The sequence below is a fragment of the Pseudochaenichthys georgianus genome, chromosome 4 (genome assembly GCF_902827115.2).
Source record: "Pseudochaenichthys georgianus chromosome 4, fPseGeo1.2, whole genome shotgun sequence".
NCBI lineage: Eukaryota > Metazoa > Chordata > Actinopteri > Perciformes > Channichthyidae > Pseudochaenichthys > Pseudochaenichthys georgianus.
The window spans coordinates 32,343,514-32,368,387 of NC_047506.1; the positions used below are offsets into that span (position 1 = coordinate 32,343,514).

General features: G+C 41.2%; 1 protein-coding gene across 1 annotated transcript in view; it reads right to left on the minus strand.

Moving 5' to 3' along the window:
* The window catches only part of gmds (GDP-mannose 4,6-dehydratase), a 222,721-nt gene that overhangs the window by 165,446 nt on the left and 32,401 nt on the right, over nt 1-24,874 (minus strand). The window contains exons 2-4 of the mRNA XM_034081682.2: nt 23,333-23,377; nt 21,477-21,564; nt 20,273-20,382 (exon numbers count right to left, since the gene is read on the minus strand). Of these exons, the coding sequence (XP_033937573.1) occupies nt 20,273-20,382; nt 21,477-21,564; nt 23,333-23,377 (243 nt within the window). The remainder of the gene's footprint in view (nt 1-20,272; nt 20,383-21,476; nt 21,565-23,332; nt 23,378-24,874) is intronic.

Sequence of the window (24,874 nt, forward strand, 5' to 3'; positions counted from 1 at the left end):
ATTTTAGCATGGGAAGATCAAAATCTCAGGTGCATTTGTGTGTAATGGTCGTCACTGTCAAAATGACTAGCCGGTCAAAGGAAAGTGTGAATACTGCCCTGGCCAGTGTTTGTGTATCTATGGCTTTTTCCCCCATCATTATGTTCATAATTTGGGGGAAGGAATGCTTGAGGGAACAGTTAGGAACGTCAAGGGACCCTCAAGCTTTGCCGCTAAGCTCTCGCTACACCCCAACACCCCCAAATGTGACGAGGTCACCTACAGCAGAGAGAGAAAGAACACGATGTAGACACACTTTTGTTGCGCAGACACACAAAAAGTCCACACCAACACAACACCCACTCTTCCCCTTTCTTGCTCAACTCTCAGTAATCGTGTAGCGTGCATGTGTGTGGAAAGCAGAGAAAAGTAAAGAAAACAGCGGGTGTTTTCTTTGGAGTTTGCCCACACTGCACGCAGACGACGGAGGAGAGCAGAGATTATCTCCTGACTAATCGTGTTCTGTTCTCTCTGAGATTGCATTTATCATCGCCCCATCACCCCATCACCCCACCCATCCCATCCCTCCTCATCATCATCGTGGATGTCCGATCACACATAGTCTCGAGGCGCTCCAAAAGGTTGCACGCACACACTTATGGACAAATATCACTCATATCTCAGGGTCACTTAGTGCAGCTTAAGCATGTCTGTGATGCGCCATCTGCTAAGAGGGCACTTTCAGGAGTGATTTACAAGCCTAAGATGAGGGGGCTGCCACGGTTTCATCACAAAGAAAACTCCTCCAGCATGTTGACTCCAAAAACAATTCTGCTCATCCCTATCTCAGCATCATGGTTTACTTAGCAAAAATAAAAAGGCCGCCTTAAACTGAAATGTTGGTGGATTCATCCATTTGGAATATGTGCTGATGAAAATGTATTAATTACTATACTCATGCATAAGGCAACGATGCCAAGAATGTATTAGTTCCAGACTCTTTGCAGTGAGGATTTGGTCTGTTTGTGCACAAAACAAGCCATTTGAACAACTTGGCCTGAACCTTTGATGGGCAGTATTGGGCACAATCTCTGACATATTATAAACTAAGACTTAATACCAAACCAATACAAATGAAGGCTAGTATTTGTCAATATTAGATTAGATAGGAATAATGTTTTACTGTTGAATCACATGTTGTATCTTTTACATAATTGTTTAATGATGTTACTGTAGTACCACCTTGTACAACGTGCTTTGGCCATACTTTGTTTTGATATGGGCATGCCAATAAAGCTCCTTTGAATTTAAAATGATAAAAACGCACCAGAAATTTCAGTACAGAAATGCCACAAATATGTTTGAGGGAACTGTCTTAATGATCTCACGTCAAGGACCATTAAGCAGCATTTCCAGAGCTTTTGACCATACCGAACAATCTTCCTCAACAGATTGAGTTTGCTCAGTTGACGTGGAAAACTTAAAGGACTTCTCTTTCATGCCAGTCTAAAGTTACAACTTTCTAATGTAATTCCTGATCTTGAAAGTTTTGAAAACGACTTGATTAAATGATACAGAACAGTCGGTAAAATGTCCAATGTTAAGAATTAGGGATGCTCCGATCGATCGGTCACCGATCGAGATCGGCCGATACTCACTCTCTACCGATCGATCGGTGCTCTCTAAACATGCCGATCGCATGACGTAAAATACATGATACTTTTCTCTGTGTGCGGCAAAACAAGCTCGCCAAAATGGCTTCACCGGTCTGGCATTATTTTAAGGTGTCCCAAAAAGACAGTAAAATAGCGGTATGCAACGTGTGTGAAGCAGAAATCCTGCAGCTCCGCCCGCCGGACCGGTGAGCAAAACGAAACACACAAGAGTTAGACCTAACACACTTAGCTATTTTATCTACCTCTGGAACAAGCTAAACTAGTTATTATAAATATATGTATTCTTCACTGTCGGGTCACTCATTACTGGATCAGTGAGCTGCATGAGATACTGACAGGCTGTCAGGAGAGGGGGGAGAGGGAGGGAGAGAGGAAAAGAGAGCGCTTCCGCTCATTTCTCCCGTGTTATTCCCCAAAGTGAATGTAAACTTGAATAATGTTCATCATTTGAATGTAATAATTAAGTTGATTGTTTGTGGAAGCTCCAGTGAATGAGCATTAACTGAGTTTAAACATCACTTTAAATGGAAGATTTAAAGTGATGTTTAAATCTTCCATTTAGGCCTCTTCCTTTTAGGCCCCGCCCACTCGATCGGATCGGCGATCGGCCCCGAAATTGGCGATCGGAGCATCCCTATTAAGAATGAAATGTATTATCAAAGTTTTTGGTAATTTTGTGACATTGTCACCATCAAATAATTTGCAATTTTACAGGTGAGAAATTTAAACTGCGGGATTTAAGGGGAAATGGAGGCATTCAAATATAGTTATACATACATTGGTATACAAACAACAGTCTTGAAAATCGAGTATCGGTCATGCATTTTGCAATTATTTGAAAAAAGTGCAGCCCTACAGATAACCTCAGTTTAGTCTCTTTTATGTTAAATTGATTACGCCACCATTGGTTGATTTATGGTATAATGATGGTGAAACCAGGTTTGATTCAAACAAAAACAAATACGGGAATTCGTCTTCAGGATGAGCACAGGGAGGCTGTGAGGTTACACGCTTTAAGTCAACAGTTGGCAGCCTTTTGACAGCTCTGTGCTCGTCTTCCTCGCATGTCCGTCCACCTAACTCACCCCATCGATGATTGATGGTACCGTGGATAACTGTAAACCATTTTTCTCAGTGACAGAATCAGAGTTCCAAAATAACAGAGCAGGGGCAAATTAATCACACTTTGCAACGAGCTTCTCACACTGTCGGAGACTTTTCTCATAAATGCTGTTGATACTTGCGCTAATGATGGTAATGGGGAGGAGTCAACATGATATTAACTACAATCCTACAGCAGCCTGAGGGCGAGTAAGGACATATTTGAAAGATCCTAAGACACTATTCCGACCATTGCTAAGATAGAAAAATAAGAGGAAAAACAACCAGGCAAGGAGGCAGAGAGAAACAAAAGATAAGTGCTGATAGTTTGATTAATGATCATTTATTCTATTTGCCAATCGTATAACTGGCAGCATCTAACCGCTGGATGGAGAGGCATCAGAAAATAGACCATGTTCGTGACTCACCCTCCGATTCAGTATTGCAAACTCAAAAATCTAAAAGGTCAAAAACGGTGAGAATGGACTTGTCTCGTGATTCCCATTTCTTTCAGATAACATTTCAGTTCTTTTTTAGTGTTAGGACATTCTCTAACGGTTCGGTGTGACTTATTAGTTCCAAATAAGAACATCTGAATGCTTAAAAGCATATTATGATATTTATGATGTTATTGTAACTTTCCAACTAAAGCGTCAATGTCTTAAATGGTAACATTCCTTTAAGCTCCAATATATCCAACACAACACTTTATAATATGGCAACAGAAAAAACATGGTTGCCTAAAGTCAAGCAAAGTAGTTGCAGTAGTTGTATTGCAATTTAAATGCAAATATCATGGATAGTTTTATATAATCAATGCTTGCCATTAACTCTGCATCTGCACGCTTGCAAGAAAAAAACATGGGAAATTTGCTCATCTCTAACATTCATCCCAGGGTGAAAACGTGACATAATCAACCAGCAGCGGACTACACTGTTAAAAGGGCTGAAAGAAGCACATCCCTGCAGCTACGTTACTAAAAACGTGTGTGAAAACTAAAATCAGACTTCTTGTTTGGCTGTTGTAGCAGCAGATGCCCATTGGATGGCAAAAAACGGGCCTTATATTTTGATGTCTACATACATTTGGTCATGTGGTGTATTTAACATATCATGTTTACGTCTAATTAAGTGCTTTTAAAAGTTATTATATTATAATTGAACAGTAGAAGAGTTCAAGTGAAGATAAGTTTTTGCGTATGGATTTTCTAGAAAGTACTAAGAGCCCTCAGTTGACCTCGATAAAAATCGTTCTTGGAGTGCAAATAAAGCAATGTGAAGAGAGTACATCTGTTGAATAGTTCCTCGAGCAGCTGGGCTCGCTGTTTATTGTACCTGAACATCCAACTCTCTCTCTGAGAAGAAAGGCCGTTTGTTTGGCTGACAGCAGGTGAGAGTGGCCCATCCCTTCATACAGGTATGACAGCCTGATTTAAAGCTTCAATTAAATAACACAACGGCAAAGGCAGCGGCCTACACATACAAAGAAGCTACAGATACAAAATAAATTCCACACTGTATAATAACACCTTTATTAAGTCAACAAAGGATTAAAACGATTAAATTCATCTATATTAGAATCTAATGTTGTAACTCATCCCGCCCCTGCCCACGATTCAAACTCCTCTTGTTTTTTTCCCCCTGTCATCATTATCCCATGATGTGATCCAAACAAGTGAGCTCATTACAGCAAGGCTTTTGTAAATACAATGCAATCCTCAAATTACCCAACAGACACGTCTGTAATGCGGAGAACATGGAGTACACCCACTTGCACTCTTAACGATTAGAACCATTTTAGATTATGACACTTTTATAAAAAGGTAATTTACAGATTGTGAAATAACAATTACACGTTTTTTCAGGGGGGGGGTCGTGCCTTTTATCCCTAATTTGAGTTCAACATTTTCGAAACAGTTAGAAACAATCGCTAGAACGGGACAAGACTGCAGGCCATGCTTTGAGGAGAAACTCCAAACAGCTGAATTACACAAACATGCCATTAGCAGGGGGACTGTTGGTGCTAGTGCTAGTGCATGTGCGTGCATGCGTGCGTGCGTGCGTGTGAGCACACAGCAGTGTGGGCAGCAGCAGTCAGGGTGTGTTCACAGATTAGCAACCATGTTTACTGTGAGTAATTAGCTTATGTCACTTATGGGAGGATTGAGTGAGGCTGCATCTTTTCACTGTGTCTCACAGCCCATTGTGGGTGTTTGGGGATACGGAGTAATATAAAGCTACATTGATGACAGAATAAGATGATTTTATGACAGATTTTTATCTTGAAATAATAACAAAGTCTAGGTACAGTTTGGTATCCACCACTTTGTACAAACAAGTGAAAACAGCCGGATCTTTTGACACTAAGCCTTTGTGTGCACGTGTGTATGTATAGTCAGTGAGTCTGCTCACAAAAAGCCCTTTGTACACATGATATAATGTCTATGTAAACATCACTGGAGAAAAATACCCATACTGCCAAACCTCTGTGTCAACTGAGACACAGACTGTCAAATGTGGTTTGTGTAAACTAATTTGGACTGAAAGGTATGATCACGCAGGTATTCTTATCACAGGTGTGATTTAGATTTAGTACAACCGAAATGTACTGATGCAAAATCAAACGATATGGCGCACAGCATGTGCATGAAGCATGAGAAGCCACAATGTCAAAACCAGCGCTTTATTAAGCACTGTAGAGAATATCGAAATCTGTCAAAGAAACTAACTGAAATATCATGGCAAACAGTTTGAAACTATGACGATTTGAATAAATGGTACGAGTGGGAAATATCTGTGAGGGCTAACATATTAAAGTGAGAGTTATTTATCATTCTAAGAAGGTATCCATATACAGTATAAGCAACAGCTGCACTTGGGTTTTGTCATGTATTCAAATATAAATATTTTAAATATTATTCGTTCTTAGGGAGACTTTCCATCTACATTGGCGCATTTACAGAAATATCTATTATTAGCACTGTCCCCGATTAAACGGATAAATACCGTTATGCCAAAAGAAGGGGAACATATAAATAGACAATACAAAGAAAGAATCGCTTGTATTGATTTGTAAAATGAATTATAATATGCAGTACGATGTTGCAAATGTAAGGACAATTTTGTGGCCTTTTTTGTTAATGGAAGACTAATTGTATAAAATGGAGTAATTTAAATGGTCCAGTTCTTAGCATAGAAGTTTGCATTAAGTATCAGACTAAAATCATCAATGGCTGATAGCTACTGTAAAACGCGTTACTATGGAAAACCAGCAAGAGTAAGGTAGATTTCTTAAGTATTTAACCGTTAACGTTATTTCTCTCTGCCATGGCTTCTGTCCAAAACCAAAACACAATGCAAAGTGGATATGCCGGTAATTCTTCCCGTCAACTGTCAAATTGTATTTATGAGAGGATTCGATGTGATTAAGGATGCCTTTCCAGTGAATCAAACAATTAGGAACCAGTTCTCGATTTGCTCGATTGCTGAACCATGTCGGTACTCATAACTGTCAAGGAAGCATGCTGGTATTGGGAGATTTAGTCAGTGGAAGACTTTTGTTTTTATATTTTTGTCAGGGCATTTTATATATTGTTTGCCGACAAAATGAGAAAATGCTCATATTAATGGCCTTTCCTGGCTTAAAAATTATGGGAACTGGGGTTTATTGGATGTTGACATTTTAAGTTATAAACAAGAGTCTTTAGTTAAGTGTGATTTTCATTTATGGTTATATTTTGTAATTGTACATTAGATATATTGATTTCCAAATACCCTGCCTGATAACTTTTTGCTGCACTGCTAAACAAGGAACAGTACTTGTTCTTAAAAATGAAGTCATATACCATACATATTGTCAACGGATTGCACTGCTTTCCAATGTTCTGCACGTGATAGCTAACTTAATAAAATGTTTTGCAGTGCTGTCATAACATGCTGTTAGTTACATCTTTTAAACAAATTGCCTGGTTCTCCTAGCACAAAGGTTTCCACTTCATAAAAAATGTGTTTGCTATTAAACATGGTTCAAACTTTGCATTAGGCAATCTTGTACATAGGTACTTAAAGATATTTATAGCTGAAATAATGAGAAAATACCACAAAAAGTCGGACTCTAATTATAGATAAGGTCTAATTACCTTGTGAATTATAACCATGCAGCACGGTTCCATAAAAGTAGATTATTTGGAACTATCTGAAGAATAATCTCTTAAACCTCGTTCACGGATCACAGAACCACAGATAAATCATTACAAGTCATCAAATATGAAGCTGATTATTGCCAAATGTCTCCCTGGAGGACATAGCAACAGGAAGATTGATGAGTTTGATAAATATTTTGTGGAATCCCTGGATACCGTCTTCTCACCTCAGCTTTCCGTCTAACACCTAACCAATTAAGCACATGATCCCATCTTTGTGTGTTTATTGTGGTTAAGTTCTCATATCGTCAGACACGCTACAGGCTACTGTCAGTCACTCACATCAGGGGTGCAAATGTAATGCAGTATGAGGGAGGGAAAGCGACAGAACAGTGATAACTAAAATACAAAAACGGTCACCTCAGCTGCACAATTTGACCAGTTTCGATCTCTTACATTTCATTTATTTTGTTGATGTTTTGAATGAAAGAGACTTAAAATAACGCCGTATTTCAACCATGATACTAAGGTTTTACAATTAATCAAAATGTTATCGAAATCAACAATACGACTAGTCGGTTATTGAAATAAGCGCAATATTCTTCAAAAAGCGAAAAAAAGTGAAAATATATTTCTGAATCAGATATAGCAGTGCTGCAGATAAGATTGGGCCTAAATAGTATTCTACAGACAAATATTAAAAAAATGATCAATCCTTTTAGTATTGTAAATCATATTGCAAATTCAAAATTAAATAATTGTAATTGGTCTTTTATTCCGAATCGTCAGCCGTTCATGAGGCAAGCATAAAATAGAGAAACCTATGATAGTAAATAAAACCTTTTAAATAAGCAAAAAGACTTTTTGTTTGTTTTGTTTTTCTTTTTTCTCATGGGTGAGAACATGCAGCCTGAACATGTAAGCTTTTAGCCTGCGATGGAAGAAGTTTAAGGTGTCTGCTGACGGAGGTTATCAGAGCTGGGCTGTATGGTTGGATCATGTCCTGGATGTCTGTTAGTACTAAGTCCGGCACAGACCAGACACTTGAATCAGATTTTAGAAGCAGTGAAGATTGGGAGAACTTGGACAGGTTAAAGATAATCAGGCTGGACCAGCTTTTTTCTGTATTTTTCATTTGACTTATTTGACTAAAAAAGCTGAAAGTAAACCCTGATTAAATATCCGTACTCCTGAACAATGCCTCACTCTAACCATCCACAGAGGAGCAGTAATGTGACACACTGACCTGTAGAGGGCCTCATCCAAACCTGGCATGTGAAGAAAATGCCTAAACGATAGACTAGAGACATACTATTATTGGGCTGTAACATTTATTTTCATATAAGAAATAATAAGTAGAAAATGGTTTTATCTGCAAAATATTTTTAAAAATCTAAGTTGTTCAATGTAGCAACCTCAAAATAAGTTATTAAGCCAAAACCATGGTCAGTCATTCCAAAGACTATAATTGCAAATCGTTGAGAAGTTTAGAAATGTTGGGAGGAAAACATATCGATTGATTATATATGAACAGTACAGAACACCAAGATTAAGTTATTTAAATATATTGGTTTGTCTATCCAGCAATACAAAATCCTAAAATACAAATGTTACTGTCGAACAAAGAAAATAAGCAATTCCTTAGAACAGCATTCTTTTAAATAATGTATTTTTGGATAAAAATAATGATTACTATAAATTCTATTACCTCTGTAAATGTAATTATTTTATACCTGGGTTAGCCCTTTTTAGTACCATATTTATTTTCATTGAATAACGCTGCATCTTATAGATTAAAATGTAACATTTCTAAAAACAGAAAAGCAGCAAATCTTCACATTTGAGAAGTTGAACCCTGAATATTTAGCATTTTGTTCAACCGAAGATTTATTATCACACATTTTTGATTCACTAATCAATATATATTTAAATAGATAATTCATTTTCAATTATTAGGTTGCCGTTTAATTCCCTATAATAAAGTACTTTTTATTCCCCAGACCGGACTGACTTCAGTTAACAGTGGCTCACTGCTGCCATCTATGAGCCAAAGGTCAAAATACATGTGCACTGTTCAATGTTGGCTTCTGTATTTCACCAGAACAAGACAGCTGATCTGGAATATTTGGAGTTTGATTTGGTTTACTGACATAGATGCAATCATATTTAGTTTTGTGATACTATTTATTGACTCAGTGTCTTGACTTAACAATCCTCAACCCACCCCATCCTTTCTCAAACTGCATTTTCCCAACTTTGCTGGAAAACAAAAAAATAACTGACTCATGAGCACAGCGTTGAATGTGACCCACAAAGCTCAACCACAAAACATTCCCTGAATCTGAATGAGGAAAGTGCAGACGTTGTTTCTCTTGGCCCAAAAGAGGCTATTCTTAAACTAAAGTTCACTTTGGATCCAGGACAGGCAGGCTGATTCTTACGAAGGCCTAACCTTTCCAAACAGGGATCGGTCTGTTCAGGGAGTTGTTCTGACCGCTGACTACCAGCCCACCAACGCAACACGGCCCTGTTTCTGCTCATTCAATAGGAGGGACGCATGAGAACATTTTGCCTCAGAGATTATAGTTCATCTCCCTTTGGCCTAAAAAAGAAACACCAGGATTCTGATCCTGAAAGGCCATTTTAAAACAATGGGAAACATGGCACCTTATCCACACACAAACTGCACACATGCAGCTAATGAGTCCTAAGAGACAGAAAACACACACTTCAGTGAGGAATTTGGAAATTTGGTTCTATGCGGATCTTTATCCCAGTGAGGTACACACACCGCAGCAAGCGTGCCACTGAAGGCTGATTGGACAGGAATAATATAAACACCAATCAGAGAGTGAGTAAACCCGGCCAATGGGCTGTTACGGAGAGGAAACCGCTCATCATTCACCAAGGGCTTCCTTCACTTCCTGTGAATAAAACGTTTCTAATAAAAAAAATGTAAGAACTGAGAAAAAAAAAGATGTTATTTACTTTAAGATAAAATGTGCAAGAATTGGAAAATAAAGGAACATTTACAATGGTTGCTGTGAACATTCCTTGAGCTTTGTGTCAACGTTTTAAGAAAATGTGATGTGTTTTACTACAAAACTGGGAATAGTCTCGAGATGTCACTTGTTCAATGCTTTTATCCAAAGCAACTTACATACATTCAGTACTTTGGGCAATCCCCACAGGGGCAAATTGGGGATGAAGTGTCTTGCCCAGGGACACAACGACATGCTGACATCAGCGGTACTCAAACTCGCTTTTCCCTGATCCGAAGATAGGGGAGCGCACTGAGCCACAGCATTTTTTTGGGGATAGTTTAATGGCGAGGGATTTCCTAGCTTTTTCAACACCTCAAAGCCTTCTTTAGTTTAGTATTTTACTCCATTCTTAACTGAGGATTTGTGCCAATGTTTGTTTTTTTATTAGCCTAAAAGCAAAAGTTAAGGCATTTTAACTAGCAATGTTGACTTGCTATGACCTAAAACGAAAAGTCTGGTTTTGAGCTTCCTGACAATGCATATCTTACAAATTAGTATTGGCCCAGCAGGAAAGTCCTTGGATGTATTGCTGCTGTCCATTTCAAAATCGAGAAATGTTTAACTTAATCCTATAGTTTTAAAAAGACATTTACTGTTTATCTGAAAAAATAAATTCCCAAATATTGGTACAAAAAAAATTCTCATTTTTACTGTAACGCAAGCCTGTACTTTTTGGAGCATAGTGGCCAGTATTGTGTAAAAAAATGTCATCCTTTATAGTTAAAGTGCTAATAAGGCAGGAAGTAGTGGCTTTAATCCGCAACCACTATCACAACCTACTGGATAACACACAGGGAGTCAAAACAACTGAATCACATAACCAACAAAGACTGCATAACATGCCCACAAACTGTAGTAAGTAGTGGTATTACAGCCGTAGTGTGAGAGTAAACTGCTGGCAGGCTGCACAATGGCAGCTTTAAGCCTATAAACAAATCAACACACCGAGCAAACAGTGCAGAGCTTTGTGGGGAAACAGGCGTGTTATATCCTGTGTGTGTATCTGGCGTGGGAGATTCTACAAACCCGGATGGGGGAGAGACCAAAGGGTAGCGGAGAGCGAGAAACTGTAAGAAGATGATAGGAGGACGATAAGTCCTTGTGAAGAGGAATTCGGATATGGATAATGAAGGATATAGATGAATGAAGTCTGTCTCCTGAATGCAATGTGCACCTTTATCGCAAAAGTCTTAAAAAAAAAAAAATGGACTGTAGACCCAGTGCTGCTCTCACCTCTTCAAACTCTTTCCACCTTGTCTCTCTCTTTATATCCCCCCCTTCGCTTTTCCTGTCATGAGCGAGTGTGTTAATAATTTAGCCCGTCTCCTCGTATGTCTTTGTCTGACAGCTGCAGGTGGGATAACTCTCAGAGAGAGACCAACGTTGAGGGGTTATGTTCACGGCTTTCCTGTGCAGCGCTTCAGTGGGAGAACACAATGGGGTGGTGTTGAACCCTCAGATGCAGAACAGATTACTGCGAGCAGTCTGTGAGCACTTCACCAACTCCGGATTCATGCATATTTCGCGAGTGAAGAATGTATATATTCCAGTTATTTCATTGCCAGATTAATAATTAATTAATTCACGATGGTGTTTATTTTTGGTCGGTAAATCCAATTCATACATAGTTTGAAGTCTTTTTTTATAGCACCACCCTGACACAAGATGAGGGTTTTGTCTCTTTTGCTCAACACCTAAAAAGGTAGGCAGATCAAAGCTTACATTGTCCAATATTTTGGTTTGTGACCAAATAATGACCAAACTAATGACATCAACCTAAAATATACTTATAAAGTAATAAATAGCACATGTTGGCATGCTAAAATAAAAAATTGTGGACATGGTCACAGCACAGCACAGGTGGCTTTAGTTATGTTCCTCGCTTCCTTTGCAAACAGTGTATTATTTCATTATTTGTACAATTCATCTTCAGGTCTAAGTACATACTCAATGACTTTTCGGAAATTTTGCAAATATAATCTAATCCATCCCTGCAGTTTATACAGTACTAGTTGAGGTAGTATGGAGCACTATAATACACATATCCACCAGAAACCCTCAAATGAAATAGTGTTTTTAAAAAGTATTTTGGCCATCTTTCCTGTGACTTATAACATATGTAGAATACTGTTTTCGGGAAAGACGGCTGATCAAAAAGATCAACTCTCCTGCTGTTACGGTCACAAAGTAAAGACATAATATCCCTTCTGTTTTGATCTTGTGCTGCTCTTTTGATACTGCAGCTGGCTGCCTTGCCGGCCCCTCCAGTGTCCGTCCACTATTCCCTGTCCACATCTGCCCCTGCAGCATTAGAAAATAACCTTCACTGTGTTCTCAGTGATGACTCTCTACAGCGGAAACAAGCACCCACACACACCCTATCTCAAACCGATACTACAACTCAAATCATTCAGAAGGGATTGTATGTAAGACGGAAGGAGCGTGGAGAGGGATGATGGGAAGGAAGAGAGAGGTGCTGAGTATTTGCTGTCAGTGATCTTTTCCTCTGTGGTGGGAAATTGACTGGAAATTGCTCCACAGCATTCTGCCAGTAATCCAGCCGGCTCAGCTGTTCAGGGCGGGCAGCATGTGGTGAGGCGCTACCAGAGCCGGTTTATTGGTGTGGAGACAAATAAACACGGAGAGCCTGGTACAGGTACAGAGATGTTCTGTCACTCACAATGTGTGTGTGGCCTGAGGATGATGTACCATGTGGGAGGCTGGAGCAGAGTCACGGCCTCTGACTAAAAAGGATGTGGAGAGAGGAGTCATCGCTCATTCTCCCACTCTCTGCTTTTTCTGTCTGTCTGTTTTCCCTTTGGTCATTTCTTTACATTTCCTCTTTGATGCTATTAGAGATATTACCAAAATAACATCTTTATCACCATATAATATTTGTTATACTAACACTGCGTTACATTTATTCGTTTGTTTTTTCCTCGGAGCTGTCATGAACTGAAACATAATAATTATTTTCAATATTAAAATCATCTTTTCTTGATTGGTCTAAAAACATTTATTAGAAATGAGTGAAACAGTCCATGTGCACGTCTTCAACTTCAGTCCAGCCAACAGGGAGAAGATATTAAGTGTAAATTGCTTAAAAAGAGGGACTAGCAGTTCTTCCTCACATTGGAAAATGTGGGGACCAAACCAGAGCGAAAAAGAGAGTGGATGAATATTGGACATCAGGAGACAAACACAACTCCAAATGAAAAATCATCATACTGCATGATGTGTCTGTTTGATGTGTAAATAAACTAGTTTAAATTTCAGCCACAACCACTTTCCGTCAAACATTTGTTTTGTTTGGCCTGCCTAAAAAGGGCCAAAAAGTGTTTTAAGTAAGATTTAGTTATATAAAATAATATAGATCATTAAATAACTAAAAACAGAATTTGAAACTGAAAGGTGGGAATGTTTGATGTTTTTCCTTAAAACTGAGAAATCCAGCAAAGCTTTGACTCTATCCCAGAGATGTGCAGGACGACTTAGGAAAATGATCACCACATAATGATAAAATTAAACCAGTGAAAAGCAGCGTCTCATGTTTGTATTACAAATAGCCTAAAATGGCCTATGACCTAACTAAACTCTTGGCTACGTATCCCACCCTGTGGTGAAGGAGGATCAGTGCTGCCTGGAGACTGTGTGTCAGACCCCGGTGTGGAGGGGCAGGAGGAAGGGGCGGGCCCGAGGGATCTTGTGGGATCACCGCAGAGCTCCGAGACAAAAACTACATTGTGGCACAGACTAACCCATCCAAGAAAACATGACTTCCTGTCCCATCAGCTCCAGCGTCCCCCACACATGAGCTGCTTGATTCCCAGAACTGAGAGCCTTTTTATTCAGTAGAACTCACAGTGAAATATATTTGAGGAGGAACCAGCAACCACTAAGTTTCAAGTTGACAATAACAACTATAATACAGAAGGTTTCACCTTTACTAGATGTTACAGTGAAATATAAGTCAAGAAAAAAAAAGAGATAAAGTGAAAGAAGAGCGTTAAAAGAGCTTTACATATGTATTATAAGGTTTTATAAAAATATCTATTCACTTGAGTATTGCGATATAGTATTGCATTTTTTTTTTACTATTGTGAGATGTTGAGATTCTTGCCAATAAGTAACAGCATTTAAGTATGGGACCATTACTATCAACTACTACCTTCAATTACTGCTGAGAAAGTAAAACTCCAGTTCAAGGAATCATACTTCTTATCTTGCAGTCACTGGCTTCAACTCATGTTATAGAGTGGTGAAGTCCCTCCCCTTCCGGGGGACCTCCATGGGACCTTATTTCGGAAAAAGTATGTATTGAAGTCAATGGAGAGAGAAAGATTATCTTTTGATCCCGTTTGAATTGTGCAACAAATTACACATATGATGTTTGTCAATTTAAAAGATAGTTTTGCAAGTCAAAAAAAAAAAAATATGCCGTAACATGTGAAGTAACACATGTTTCGTGTGAAGCGCTCAATGAACTACAACTCTGGTCTTGCATACGTCACCAACACCAAGATGGCCGTCACATTAGCACATTTCACCTCTTTCTTTCAGAATGAAGCGAAAAGTATTAAAAGAGGTGAAAATCACTACAAGTCTGGCCATGTTGAGAACTGTACATACACAAATGGGGAGTTTGTCGGTTCCAGCATATGGGACCGGCTTTACAAGGTTTCAGTGAGTAACACGAGTGTAATGTGTAACGTTAATGTCAGCTAGCTAAATTCACTCTGGGATTTGTAGTCTTTCTAGTTGCGTATTTTTCATAGTCTTATATTTCAACAGTTTTAAGACAAACTGACTTTTTTTACATGGAAAGGATTTTTTAAGATTGACAAACATATGTGTAATATGTTCCCTCTCTGAAGAACCAGCACCTTACCGTGGTAGAGAGGTTTGTGTGCCCTGATGAACCTGGGGGCTGTGTTGTCTGGAACCTTGTGTTCCTGGTAGGGTCTCCCATGGCAAATTGGTCTCAGGCAAGGGGCCAGACTAAGATTGGTTCAAAAGACCTCATGAAAGAAAAACCAAGAAGTGAGGATACCCGGCCCGGAGGAAGCCCGGGGTCCCTTTCTGGAGCCAGGCCCAGAAGGAGGACTCGTCGGCGAGCGTCTGGTGGCCGGGCTTGCCATGGAGCCCAGCCGGGCGCAGCCCGAAAAGGCAATGTGGGCAACACCTCCGCTTCTCCGTCCCCTCTCAAGGTGTGAGGCGCCGGGCGGGTGTGGGGATACTCACAAGTCCCCGGTTAGGTGCTTCATTGTTGGAGTTTACCCCAGTGGACGAGAGGGTTGCCTCCCTACGCCTGCGGGTTATGGGGGGGAAAACTCTGACTGTTGTGTGTGCTTATGCACCCAACAGCAGTTCAGAGTATACAGCCTTCTTGGAGACCCTGGAAAGAGTCCTGTATGGGGCTCCTGAAGGGGACTCTTTAATCTTGCTGGGAGACTTCAACGCACATGTGGGCAATGATGGAGACACTTGGAGGGGCGTGATTGGGAGGAACGGCCCCCCTGATCTGAACCGGAGTGGTGGTTTGTTACTGGACTTCTGTGCTAGTCATGGATTGGCCATAACAAACACCATGTTCGAACATAAGGATGCTCATAAGTGTACGTGGTACCAGAGCACCCTAGGCAGAAGGTCCATGATCGATTTCGTTATCGTATCATCGGACCTGAGGCCGTATGTTTTGGACACTCGGGTAAAGAGAGGGGCGGAGTTGTCAACTGATCACCATCTGGTGGTGAGTTGGGTCGAGTGGCGGGGGAAGCCTCTGGATAGACCTGGTAAGCCCAAACGTGTAGTTCGGGTGAACTGGGAACGTCTGGAGGAGGCCCAAGTTCAGGAGGCCTTCAACTCGCACCTCCGGCGGAGCTTTTCAGGCATTTCAGGCATTGTTGACCTCAACTGATGGAGTGTTAGGGCGTTGGAAGGAACACTTTGAGGAACTCCTGAACCCGACAACTCCGCCCTCTATGTTAGAGGCAGAGCTGGAGTATGACGGGGGATCAACACCAATCTCCCGGGGGGAGGTCACTGAGGTCGTCAAACAACTCCACAGTGGCAAAGCCCCGGGGGTGGATGAGATCCGCCCGGAAATGCTGAAGGCTCTGGGTGTTGAGGGACTGTCATGGTTGACACGTCTCATCAACGTTGCGTGGAAGTCGGAAACAGTACCGAAGGAGTGGCAGACCGGGGTGGTGGTTCCCCTTTTTAAAAAGGGGGATCAGAGGGTGTGTGCCAATTACAGAGGCATCACACTACTCAGCCTCCCCGGGAAAGTTTACTCCAAGGTACTCGAAAGGAGGGTCAGGCCGATTATCGAACCTCAGAGTGAGGAGGAACAATGCGGATTCCGTCCTGGTCGTGGAACGACGGATCAGCTTTTTACTCTCGCAAGGATCCTGGAGGGGGCCTGGGAGTACGCTTATCCGGTCTACATGTGTTTTGTAGACTTGGAGAAGGCGTATGACCGAGTTCCCAGGGAGTTACTGTGGGAGGTGCTGCGGGAGTATGGGGTGAGGGGGTCTCTACTCAGGGCCATCCAATCTCTGTACTCCCAAAGCGAGAGCTGTGTCCGGGTCCTCGGCAGTAAGTCGGACCCATTTCCGGTGAGGGTTGGCCTCCGCCAGGGCTGCGCTTTGTCACCAATCCTGTTTGTAATATACATGGATCGGATTTCGAGGCGTAGTCGTGGGGGAGGGGGTCTGCAGTTCGGTGGACTAAGGATTGCACCACTGCTTTTTGCAGATGATGTGGTTCTAATGGCTTCATCAGTCTGCGACCTTCAGCACTCACTGGATCGGTTCGTAACCGAGTGTGAAGCGGCTGGGATGAGGATCAGCACCTCCAAATCTGAGGCCACGGTTCTCAGCAGGAAACCGATGGACTGTCCACTCCAAGTAGGGAATGAGTCCTTACCCCAAGTGAAGGAGTTCAAGTATCTCGGGGTCTTGTTCTCAAGTGAGGGAACAATGGAGCGTGAGATGGGCCGGAGAATCGGAGCAGCGGGAGCAGTCGCTTTACCGCACCATTGTGACGAAAAGGGATCTGAGCCAGAAGGCAAAGCTCTCTGTCTACCGGGCCATTTTCGTTCCTACCCTCACCTATGGTCATGAAGGATGGGTCATGACCGAAAGAACGAGATCGCGGATAAAAGCGGCCGAGATGGGTTTCCTCCGCCGGGTGGCTGGTGTCTCCCTTAGGGATAAGGTGAGAAGTTCGGTCATCAGGGAGGGACTCGGAGTTGAGCCGCTCCTCCTTCGCGTCGAAAGGAGCCAGTTGAGGTGGTTCGGGCACCTAGTTAGGATGCCACCTGGGCGCCTCCCTAGGGAGGTGTTCCAGGCACGTCCAGCTGGGAAGAGACCAAGGGGTAGACCTAGGACCAGGTGGAGGGATTATATCTCTTCGCTGGCCTGGGAGCGCCTTGGGATCCCCCAGTCAGAGCTGGTTGATGTCGCCAGGGAAAAGAAAGTTTGGGGCTCTCTGCTGGAACTGCTACCCCCGCGACCCGGCCACGGATAAGCGGGAGAAGATGGATGGATGGATGGATGTGTAATTTGTGGCACAATTCAAACGGGATCGAAAGATAATCTTTCTCTCCCCATTGACTTCAATACATAATTTTTCAGAAATAAGGTCCCATGGGGCGGAAGTAGATGACAGCGTGACTTCGCCACTCTATTTATGCTATGAAAATAAACTTTAAAAGACTAAGAGGCAGCTTGACATACCTGCCAATCCTGCTTTGAGTTCTATTTAAGGGGAACTTCACATATCAAATTCCGAAATATGAAAAGATCCCTTGTAGCACGCTGCTCATCTCTGCTTAGGGCTAGCTGCTGAAAGATACCACTGTTAGCATAACACCTTTGAATATGGTACTTTCTAAATAATCAAATGTGTAGTAAAACACTTTAAAATGTCTTGTGCAAGTCCCATACCATATGTGCAAAATGCAATTGTCAGCATGGCCCTGGTCTGATTGATGATGATAGAATAGCTCTGAATGAAACCTACACATAGAAAAATTAAACATATTGTGCTTACTGTGATAGAGTACAAATCACACAAACCAGATCACCACCTAAAACAGTAAGCAACCTCTAACACCATCTAATTTTACATAGTGAGTCATCTGGTCTATTTATTTATTCTGGCAAGTGCAAGTGCTTCATGACAATATACTATTCCACAGGCCCTGAAAACTGTAGTAATTAAACCGCTCCTAAAAAAGCATAACTTGGACACAACCGTAATGAATAATTACAGGCCAATATCAAACCTTCCTTTTTTAAGCAAATTGATTGAAAAAGTTGTTTTTCAACAGTTGAGTAATTTCATGTTTTTAAATGATGGTTTTGATGTGTTTCAGTCGGGCTTTAGACCTAACCACAGCACTGAAACTGCTCTTGTTAAGGTCTTAAATTACATTCATTTAAACAGACAGTGGCAGAATATCAGTTTTAGTATTATTAGATCTCAGCCTTTGACACTGTTGACCACAACATATTGCGAGACCGTCTCTAGAAAACTGGGTGGGAGTTTCAGGAACAGCTCTAAATTGGTTTAGTACCTACTTAAAGGTGAGGTAGGTACGTTTCAGAAACCGGCTCGAGATACACTTTTTGTTATATTCCATGGAATGCTCTTAACATCCCGATAGCAATGAATATCTTAAGTGCTTTGACAAAAAATCCATACAAAAATGTCATCTGTAGAAGCCGTAATACTGTAAAAACTACAACCAGGCCTACCTGCCTGTTGGCCTACCTGCCTGTCAGCCTTCCATCGGGGCACAAACTTATCTCGTGCCCTCATTGGTCATGTGCGCGTTCGTGTGTGTTGGAGGAGGGGCTCTATAAGGAAGTGGCAGATTTTCTCCGGTTGTGTATTTTCAAATTCTAGCGATCTCGAGCCGGTTTCTCAAACGTACCTACCCCACCTTTAAAGGACAGAAAAAACGTTGTCTCAATAGGCAACTACACATCAACTTTGACAAATGCGGAGTTCCTCAAGGCTCCATCTTAGGACCTTTGCTTTTTAATATTTATATGCTACCTCTGGCCGAAATTATTAAAAAGAGCGATCTAAGTTATCACATCTATGCAGACGACACCCAGATTTATTTTAAAATCACACCAGGAGACTGTTCTCCGATTAGAACACTGAGCAAGTGCATTGAGCACATCACTGACTGGATGACTCAGAACTTTCTCCAACTGAACAAACAAAAAACTGAGATCATTGTTTTTGGAGCAAAGAAGGACCAATTAAAAGTAATCGCAGAGCTTCAGTCAGCAGACTACAAAACCACTAATAAAGCCAGAAATCTAGGTGTAGTGATGGACTCAGACCTGAATTTCAACAGCCACATTACAACAGTCATTAGGTCTGCTTATTATCACCTGAAGAATATATCGAGGATTAAAAAACTAATGTCACAACAGGACATAGAAAAGCTTGTCCATGCTTTTATTTTCAGTAGACTCGACTACTGCAATAGTGTATTCACAGGGCTGACAAAAAAATCCATCAGAAAACTGCAGCTGATTCAGAACGCTGCTACACGTGTCCTCTAACACTGAAAGAGTGGATCACATCAGTCCGGTTCTGAAATCTCTACATTGGCTTCCAGTCGGCAAAATAATTGATTTTAAAGTACTATTGCTAGTTTTTAAATCATTACATGGTTTAGGACCAAAGTGTATTGTTGAACTCCTGCATAATTACGAGCCATCAAGGTGCCTCAGGTCTTCTGGGACGGGTCTGCTATCGGCTCCGAGAGTAAAAACAAAACATGGAGAGGCAGCATTTAGCTATTATGCCCCGACACTCTGGAACAAACTACCCAAATCATGCACGTCCGCAGAAACGCTTACTATTTTTAAATCGAGACTAAAAACATATCTCTTTGCCGCTGCTTTTAATTGAGATGCTCATATTCGAACTACAGTATGCCTTTTAAAAATGTATTGTTTACCTGTGGTGTTTATTTTTATTATTTTATTATCTTTGCTTTGTAATGTCTGTTGTAAAATTGTATAATGTGTTTGTAATGTATTTATTCCTAAACAGTATTTTAATTTGTTTTGTAACGCACTTTGAAAAGTGCTATATAAATAAACGTGCCTTGCCTATACAGGAACCAGTGTTACTCTGGAAGTTAACTGTTACTGTCATCAGCCCTTTTCCATGCAAAGTGATTCCACAAAGGTAAGTGAATAAACAGAATCATGATGGCCTTCATTCCGAGGACCACATCAAGTTGCACAGAATAAAGCTCCATGAGAGTGCTGGAGATGTTTTGGTAAGATCACAGTACCTGGACATGACTCTGAGCGCCCAGGTTGTAGATCTCCGACGGCTTCACCTGGTTGATGATCTTCACCAGGCACGTGCTGTCCGTCAGATCGCCATAATGCAACTTCATGTCTAACAAAGAGAGGGACAAACAGTAAGTTCAACTATTTTGGTGTTGTAGGGAGGCGTGTGACGCAGTGGATAGAGCCTTGGTGTTGGGATCAGGGGAGCACAGGTTCAAACCTGGGCAAGACACTTCACCCCAAATTGCTCCTGTGGGGATTGCCCACAGTACTGAGTATGTAAATCGCTTTGGATAAAAGCAGTGGCGGTGCCAGGGTAGGGCTGGGGTAGGCTACAGCCAGAGATGGGGTCGTTACTAAAAAAAAGTAATATATTACACTACTTCGTTACTCTCTACATAAAGTAGGCTCCTATTTCTATACTGTCCTGACAATTGGATATATATATATATATATATACAGTACACTGCCTGTGTTTATACTTATATACAATTTGATGTTTATTATCTCATGGTGAGGGCTTTGCAGATCTGATGGTGCCAAAAAAAAGTTAATTGTTTTCCGGTATCTGCAGCGGTTGCATTTGGACGATCAATGGTATTTTGTATCACGGCAAAACACAAGTCATTTAATTTCTCTATGGTGACAGACAATATCTAAAAAGGTGTTTGTGACACTGCAACTCTTGGTGTTTATCGGAGATTGTATGGAAAGATAGACAAAGTGTCTCGACTCCCTAGAACATGAACTAGCCAAAAAGCCCCGGATATGGGAGCCGCCATCTTGAACACGTGACTTCATTTGAAGCCTGTAGTGATGAGGGGCTAAACCTCAACAATGTTATGCCTAATCTTACCAGCAAAGGTACAGGCCAATCCATGCCTTCGTCATAGTGGAAAAATAATTATGCCAACCGCACATACACCTGTCAGACTCAATGAAAACGCGGTCATGGTCATTGCTGTAAGCGTGAAAGCCAGCGTGCTGCTACGTTTCTACAGTAGCTGTTTCGCTACATTTTCCACTGTCAGAAAATGAACACTCAGTAAACATCTTAGCATTAAGAGCTGCCTAAAAACATATGTATTTGACGTGTAATTCGATTTTTGTTTTGTATTGCCCATCTGCTAACATGCGTGGTTTATGTCTTCATCTGCCAATAGTTTCTCTGGGGAGACATCATGGTGTGAAAAGTGTACTCACTGCCTTCGGTGTGTGTCTGTGGGTTCTGGTAGAGATGCTCAATGCGACCCGTGTTGAAAGAGCTGGAGCGTCGCATAATACCATGAACCTGTGAGAAGAAAAAGAGAGGCTTTATTATATTATATTTATTTTATTGACAATATATATTTACACCACTTCAGATTAACATTATTATAACTATAACCTTGCTTAGTTCACTTTGTGAAACTTGTATATAAAAAACACATTGTGTGTTTTGTTGCTAATTTTGTGCAGCACCTACACAGTAAAGAACACCCACCCAAGAAAATATTTCTTCATTATTACAAAGCATTGAGTTACCCTCACATGTACTGAAGAAGCTAAGGGGTTAGGGTTAGGGTAACTCATTGTTTAAAGTTGACCCTAACCCCAGCCAGCAGCAGGACAGAGGGAATTGAGAAAGATTAAATGTACTACTTGCAAACTATGCAAATATCCTCTGAAGCCCCGTGGCGAAAAGTACATGATACGTTTAAAAAATGTTGAAAGGTCAATCTAAAACAAAACAGAAAGCTATTCTACGGTCACATGTCAAGATCCCATTTTGTAACAGATGGTTTCAGAATTAAAATGGTTCTGCAATTAGATCCAGGATCCTGTTAGGGAGCCAATCTGGTATTGAAATATGAAAATGTTGAGTTCATATTGTTATTACCTAAAGAGGCCCTATTATGCTTTCAGGGTTTTTCCTCCTTTCGTGTAGTGTGTTAGACTGGACTGAGAAACATAAAGAACTTCTTGAACATTAAAGCATTTAAGCATGTCACAGTAGAGGCACAACATACTAATATACTTTAATATGAGCCAGAGGTTTTTTTTCTAGGCTCATCTTACATTTTAGGGTTTTTGTTCAATGTCTTAATGTCATGAACACTGAATGTAACTAAAGCTTGTCATGTTATCAGTATTTTGTTTGGCAAATACAGTGTTTTACAAAAGTTGGAAACAACGGTATTGTGACTCATGGCTCCAGCTATCTTTGTTTTTTAATGCTGCCTGTGATCTAGGATCTGTTCTTTATGTTGTGAGGGGGGGGTAGTGAGGAAGCTCTGCTCAGGTGAGATAACAGAACCTGATCCAAGGGGAGTCCATTAGTGGGAGGCTGCTGTGCCCTAACCTCACTTCCTTTATTCACTGTGTACTTCCTGCCTGCACGCTCCTCTTTAATGCCTCCCCCCCCCACCCCCTCTACATGCAGCATCTCCAACCTGGACCCAGTCCACTTCCTCTCCAGGCTGAGCTGAAGCTGGGTGAAGGTGTGTGAGGGAAATGAAGTCATACTGTCAGGAAAACACAATGTGCCCTGGTGCCACACGTATGCTTATGCAAGTGTGTCGTACTGTATGTATGGTCACTTTTCATGGGTGTGAAGCTCAGGCCGAAGCCTTACGTAGCAGTAACAGCTTGTTAACCTCCGCCTGCAACCACAGGCTGTTGACTAGGCTGCGCTCCTAAAAACACATCGCGCAGCAGGTGAAAGTGAGTGACCTCAATCGTATAGCCGTATAAAAACAACCATTTCCCTGTTAATGGTGTGACCCAGGGGTAAAAGGTGAGGGGTCAACAGGCTTGAAGCAGCACAAAGGGCCTTATCAGGGTGAGGTGTGAGTCAGCCTGCGTACGAAGTCACGTTACGTCACAGCCCCTCAGGAGCTCCCACACACCACTGTGGCTGGAAGACGCTTATCGAGGGAATGTCGCTCTGTGTGTGTCAGTGTTTGTTGGCATTGGCGATCGTCTGCAGTCATTTATGTGTGTGTGTGTGTGTGTGCGCGCGCGTCTGAGCTTTCACAGGACAAATTCTTCATACTGTTACGTCCGGATTTCTCTCTCACCTCGTAGCCTTTAGCAAGCAGGAACTCAGCCAGGTAGGAACCATCCTGAAAGAAAGAAGACAACGCTGATTAAAATGTGTAAAAGAGCACTGCAAATACATGACATTAAGAGTTTCTTTCACTGACTGAATAACAGAAACTTAACCACACGTGATTTCAAAACATCTTTGCCCAGGTTGGGGCGAACAGAATTCATTTAATCAGGAAGTGTAACAGATTTTACTTAAATACCTCTAAGTGCATTATCTTTGTCGAGTGTTTTACTCACTAATTATATAACAGCCCTTAATGATTATCATTACCTGATGATATAAATGGGATTTAATAAGTGCTGTGATTTTTGTGATCACATCACTACTTATTTTTGCATTTTCCACCTATGCAGTTTTATGATTTGCTTATCATATGTAACATGTAACAATAAACAAGGAGGTATAGCAGAGCAATCCATAGATCTCTGGGCCAAAGGGGGAAATCATCATTTTGAGACTTATACACAATATTAACGGAGGATCAAGACTGGACATGTTTTGCAAATTGAGTACAATCACATTTTTCAGAACATGGTCCGCACCCTAGTACTTGATTATAAAGAAATGTGCTTCTAGCAAGTGTGTTTGATGTTGAAATGTATAGACAATTGGTATTTAAATCTGACAAGTACACAAAAGGAAAAAATGTAACCTGAAAGAGATTAGAGACCAGAAATTGTTCAGGAAATGAGTGTAAACTTCAGGAAACATTTCTTTTAATGAAGCACAAGTTGGTTTCTGTAAAAATTGGTACAGGTATGCTCATGTTGTCATTTTACTGAGAATTACACCAATATATGTCCAAATGTAGTGTTATATTGGACGTTTTAGAGAGAATGTTCGGGGGTTAACTCAACAAAACATTTCTAAATGGACTTTTAATCTGATTATTCTTGATTAAACTGGCTGGTGCAGTGATTGGTTTGAAAGTAAACCTGTAAATTGTTCGAGTCACTGTTTATTAATGTAAACTAAATGGTGTTGGACCAGAACACTCTTCAAACCTCCACACTGTGGCTGAATACTGAGTCCTTGGATCATTTGGTGTGTGTGTGTGTGTGTGTGTGTGTGTGTGTGTGTGTGTGTGTGTGTGTGTGTGTGTGTGTGTGTGTGTGTGTGTGTGTGTGTGTGTGTGTGTGTGTGTGTGTGTGTGTGTGTGTGTGTGTGTGTGTGTGTGTGTGTGTGTGTGTGTGTGTGTGTGTGTGTGTGTGTGTGTGTGTGTGTGTGTGTCCTGTCAATAAGGTCTTGTTCCCCTCACCCGTGTTACTCTTCGTCTTTTTTCCCTACTCAAACTTTCCGACCGCACATTCTAGAACACTCTGGAACATTCCGAACTAGTCATGGCATTCATCCCTCAATCCCCCTCACATATGTGCGCACACACACACTCACCCTCCCTGGGTTACCGTCAAGGTGGAGGGCAGTGAGCAGAGGGTTTACAGGGGCTGGAAGTTGGAGGACACCCAACATCCTGGCAGGAGAGTCATGTTTGAAGCTGCATTAAAGGGCC